The following is a 5865-nucleotide window of genomic DNA, read 5'->3' as shown; positions in this document are numbered from 1 at the left end:
TAGCACTTACAATGCTGACATGGGTCTAAAATTGGGTAAATTCAAGTGATGTTGTTTCGGTGAATTTTTAAAGTCTGAGTAACACAACAAGTTTGTTGCTGATCTATAGTCTCAGCACCCAATCGTACTCTAGTTGTAGCTTTCATTGTACACACTTTTTCTGCCACCATCTTCAAATTTTCTTGAAACTATCTTGTGCATTTTTCATAGTCGGAAATGGCATGTATACTTTATGTAGCGTGTTGCAAATATGGAAGGTACATAAACCTTTAATAAATTCATAAAACATGGTTGAAATGCTTACAATTTAAAAAATGGTGTGCCAAAATTAATAAATTAATGTAGTTCATTCCTTTAAAGTACTTTGGTCACTTTTGCAGTGTCACTAAATGATTTTGGTGACCAAAATTAATTAGTGAATTGATTAATTCATTCATTCAAAGTACTTCATTCTTGTTTGTTGTGTCAGTTATATCTACCAAGTTACTCAGTCAAACACTCACTCCATCATCCACCAACGCACTCATTTGTTAATTTACAGAGACACTTACATTCACATACCCACCTCACCCATTCACGCAAGTGAAGGAGGCAGGTTTTGATGCTATAGGGGGAGAAAGTTTGCTCAAGGGACCCCAGTTCTCTGCTTTGAGAAATGAAAAATAATATGTATGCTCATCATGCACAACATCAAACACCCTGGTATAGGTCAAGCTGCAAACCTGCACTTTACCACTTAGCACAACCAAAGGAGTAGCACGCTAACCATCCACAAAGTGCTTTGCGGTACCAAGTGATGTATACTGTAAATATAACTACAATACAAACCAACTACAATATATTTTATTTATGCTCTTACAGTCATTTCAGTGGTGTGGCCAGGATTCATCTGGAGTATGCGGTTTGCTGCATTATGATATTTGGAGCACAAACTGTGAGGATATTGAGGTCGAGGTGAGCATGACATCTGGCAGGGAAGTCTGTGATGGGACTTGTGAAGTCATTGATGTTTGATTGTAGTTTTAAAATGCAGCTGTATCCAGAGTATATTACTTTTAGAATGTGTTTTACTCTTGGTTTCAGAAGTTGAGCTGGTATCCTTGCAGTTGCTAGAAATTGTAGTTTAAGTAAAACATTGTTACATTTTGTACTATTTTTGCAGCTTCTGCTAGGAGCAGATGAGAAGAACAGCTAGGACTGGCTGAATACATACCTCTTCCACTGTCTACCCTGGAAGAAAATAGGGAGCCTATTGGGTTTAAGACTGCCTCCTTTCTCAAAGACAAATCCCAGGCATTTGGTATTGTTTTGTGATTTTGGAATGCCAGAAGTTGGCACATTAAAAGAGTTACTGTAAAATCATCTTTAATTTTTTAGCACAGAAGTTCTGGAAATGCCAGGAATTGGTATTTTAAAAAGAGTTTATGTAAAGTCCTCTTCATTAAGGAGTAGGTAAGATACATTTAAAAAAAACTTTAAAAGTTATTTTTTCTGGTATTTACTGTTTTAAGACTATGTTCGAAAGGGGAAAAATGCCTGATTCTCAAACATTTTACAGTTCTTTTGCAAGTTTTGACCTAAAGATACTAGCCATGCTGCTTAACTACTGATCAGTTGGCAATGCTTGATTGGATGAAAGTGTGCTCTGGATTGCCATCATGCATCTCTGAGCCTACGGTTTCACTGCAGTGAGAAAAAAATACTTGAATCAATTCTGTTTGTCTTGTTTCTACTACACTGAGAGACTAGATCATCCAGTTTATTAGGACTGTGCTTGTTTTTACACATGGCATTATACAAAAAAGTGATGGATGAAATTCTTGACTTAATCTCAGACACTGTTAATTACTTGGACCACATCTCATTCCATCGTTATTTTTTTTAACACTATGGCACCTGAGTTTAGACCAAGCGTTATGCCAGTCTATGTTGCACATATACTTCAGTGTCCCAAGAGACTCTTTTGTGACGCACGATTGTCCCCGTTTTTGCAGTTGTATGTTCCACTGCATGGAGGGTGGAGATTTAGGCCTCACATGTGGGCACTTACCTATGCCTAGCACTGAGTCCCCGTGTCAGAATTTAAACTTGCCCCCACAGCCAACCAACAGCCTCTACAAACTTTCCCTAAGTACATAGGAGGCTTATCGACAGGGATTGGAAAGGATTCAGAATCTTCTTACTCATGTGCTGTGACCTACACTGGATTGGTGGGCATCAAAGTGAGAGGCTTTGCATGTGCTTGCACTTGTCCTGCTTATAGTATGAGCAGCATGGACGGGGCTTGAGAATCAAGCCTTTCCCTGTTTCTGTACCTAATAGTTGCAGCCTTTGACCAGTTGCCAGTGCACTTAGTTGTTTGGAAATTTGTGCAGCTTTTATGGGAACTGTACAGGACTGTTGGGCCTCCTAAGGAAAAGTGTTGGAAAGGATGAGCAATGAAGACAGAAGACAGACTTTAGGTTTAAAGTTAGACTTTAGGTCAAAACTTAGACGTCAGGTCTAAAGTTAGACTTTAGTGCTAAACTTAGATTTCAAGCCTAAGCTTATCTTTGTGTACGGGTCCCTAGGTGCACATTAAGTAAGAATTGATAGAGTTATTTTGTAAGATAAATTAAGCCAATTTCTTACTGTCAATTTGTCTATATAATACAGCTTTCAAAAATCCCCAGGCCCAAGCCTGACCTCCACAAGGTGCAAAACTGGTGTTGGCGGTTAATATCTGTCACTGACTGGAGGCACACAAAATAATGTATTATGATGAAAGCCATCAAGTGTGTCTCTTATTATCACAACGTTGCACCACAATGACTAATTTTATGCACCTGCTTTAACATAATATTGATATGAAATTATAGCATAACTGTTCAATCAATTCAGGGATAAGGAAGTCCACCCATGATCTAAAGAATGCACATAGACACCAAATACATGTATAAATAGAACTCTAATTTGGCAATAAATTTGGAAAATTTTACATTGGGGCCATATTCATATACTAGTATGACCACTCTATGAACATAACTTTAATGTATTTGTGCTCTAAGTCACATATTAATTCATCCATCTATCCATTCACTCACTTATACATATTACGGCTGACTCAATATCACATTCAACCATTCACCTGTCCACAGAAACAAACTTGCAGATCAATAAAGAATCATTTTCACTTGCGAAGCTGCCAGATCTATCTGGATTGCAAATGATTGTTTTGCACTATGGAGATGGTTATCTGACCAGTCCCCTTAACTAGCGCAAACATCTCCAATCTTGGTTCCTGAAGTGAGGAGCCATTCTGAAATCTAGTGGTCTTAGAGAATTTTGACAGAAATGCAGCTTCTCTAGAGACTACCAGACCTTCTCAGATGTTGCATCTGTTGGGCCCAAGACAATCAAAATAGATTCCCTTATCAGAATTACTATATTAAATGTTCAGATGCCACACGTATCATTTTCACCACATTTATTTAACAAGGAAGATCTTAAACCTCCATAAACATTAGTTGAGAGTGCAACATTTATAATTAGGTATTATGGCAATAGTATTTTAAAGAACAACCTATCCTAATTTACCCCAATCCCGCAATCTGAATTTAAACTATAATTTTATTTCCGGTGTAAGTAACAGGAACACTATTTTGTGACTTCCATATGCTTTTTGGTTCCTGTTGGTTCTTAAATTATTCAATCTTGTCATGTGACAAAGATGCATTATCTCAATATGCCAATGCTATTCTGACAAGCAATCCTCTAATGATGATGATAAATTCATGTACCATTTGCTTATGTGAAACATTCTCTTTTCTTTCAGGATCTTCCATTCTTACATTTAACATAGTTCCTGAATAGCATGATGGAGTTGGCAAATCAAACTCTTTCAAATCCTTCAACTTCTCCAAACTTCATCTTGAATGGCATTCCTGGAATGGAAGAGAGCCAACATTGGTTGACCTTTCCTTTTTGTTTGCTATATTTCATCTCGCTCATGGGCAATTGCACCATACTCTTCATCATCTGGACAGAGCGCAGCCTCCATACACCTATGTACTGTTTGTTGGCTATGCTTGCACTCACTGACCTTGGTGTGTCCCTGACCACACTTCCAACTGTCCTTGGCATCTTCTGTTTCCAAGCAACTGAAATCAATATTAATGCCTGCTTCATTCAGATGTTCTTCATCCACTCCCTTCCAGAAATGGAATCAGGTGTGTTGTTAGCCATGGCCTTTGATCGATATGTGGCCATATGTAAGCCTCTGAGATACACTTCCATTCTAACTAACGCGGTAATAGCAAACATCAGTCTCATAATATTTACTCGGGGCATCTCTGTAGTGTTACCACTTCCCTTCCTCACAAGAAGATTCCCCTACTGCAAGTCACATATGCTGTCACACTCATATTGTTTACATCAGGATATAATTAAGCTTGCATGTGCAGACATAAGGGTAAATAGCATATATGGAATGGTCGCTGTCATCCTCACCTGGGGCGTGGATTCTGTCTTCATTTTATTTTCCTATATAATGATCTTATGGGCTGTCCTGAATATTGCAACCAAAGATGCGCAGTTCAAGGCATTTAATACATGCATCTCCCATATCTGTGCAGTGCTGATGTTTTATATTCCTCTTATTGGTATATCAGTGGTCCACAGGGTGGGACCACACCACTCTACCCTCTTTCCTATTCTGTTGGCCAATGTGTATCTGTTGGGGCCACCGGTGGTAAACCCTGTAATATATAGCATCAAAACAAAGCAGATCCGTGCACGGATAGTGAGGGCATTTCAAAATCACAGCATACGTTCACAGGGCCATTCTTAGAGACTGCTCTTACTAGATAATATAGTTAGCTTAACCTCCGTTGCCATATCCCAATGTTAACCCTTAAATCAGTACTGGGAGTTGTCAGACCTGCATCAGGGGTAATTTCCACATGTTTCTTGATTATTTTAAAAAACGTTTGAAACTTTGAGTCTTACTTTGTTTTGGCTATCCTGCCAATATCTACTTCTTCTAGAATGGTCTGAACAACTGGCATTTTCTTTTCTTATTCCTACCCTTAGGTCCTCATATAATGGACAAATATGTCCATCAATTATGCACAAATAATCATACCATCATACTCTCCTTTCCAAGGGAAAACTATTGCAGTAGCTAAACAGCATTAAGAGCACCTTGCTCTTCACAACCTCACACAATACAACCAATCTACTTCAGCCCAGCCGGGGCTTTAGCGCTGGTGGCGCCCAGTGCAACAATCTTTTTTTGGACCTCCCCAATGACCCACATTTTTGATAGATTAACTCACTAACAACCCCAACCGTGCCCCTCATCTCTGAATAGCCCCTCTCCCACATCCATTTCATTTGCTTTATAGCGCTATTCATACTAGCGCAGGATGTCAGAACACTTTATGTCACACACATTATACAGAGACAATAAATCATATGTATGTAAATCAGTCTATAGGAAATGTTACATACATCAATGAAGATTACAGGGTGGAGGAATCACATATCATCCCTGCTAGTAGGCAGTATGTTTTAAGAGTGTTTGGTCTGGAGAAGCAAAGACTTCAGATTTAAAATGGACCACAATGGTTGGGGTTGGCTTTACTAATAAGAGTGTATTTCTACCCACACAAATCCTTTTTAGCAACACTAAATGAAAGACTGGGGAATAAACAGTTATATTGACATTTTTATTGTAGCCTGAAAACTGCAGGAAAAAGCAGCAGGTGCTTTTAAACCCATAAATTATTTCTAAACAAAGCACCCAGTGGTTCAGCTCCCAGTGCCACTGCATCGGTCACCCCTCTCTCCAGCTGATCTTGGCTGCCACCATCTACATAGTGCGAT

General features: G+C 38.8%; 1 protein-coding gene across 1 annotated transcript; it reads left to right on the top strand.

Moving 5' to 3' along the window:
• Positions 1-3856: 3856 nt before the first annotated feature.
• Positions 3857-4828, top strand: LOC146806163 (olfactory receptor 51G2-like). The gene has a single exon (XM_085623876.1). The coding sequence runs from the start codon at positions 3857-3859 to the stop codon at positions 4826-4828; it is 972 nt and encodes a 323-aa protein (XP_085480002.1).
• The last annotated feature ends 1037 nt before the right edge of the window (positions 4829-5865 follow it).

This window comes from Triturus cristatus, chromosome 8, assembly GCF_964204655.1.
Source record: "Triturus cristatus chromosome 8, aTriCri1.1, whole genome shotgun sequence".
NCBI classification, from domain to species: Eukaryota; Metazoa; Chordata; class Amphibia; order Caudata; family Salamandridae; genus Triturus; species Triturus cristatus.
This window is presented reverse-complemented; position numbering and strand designations above follow the sequence as displayed.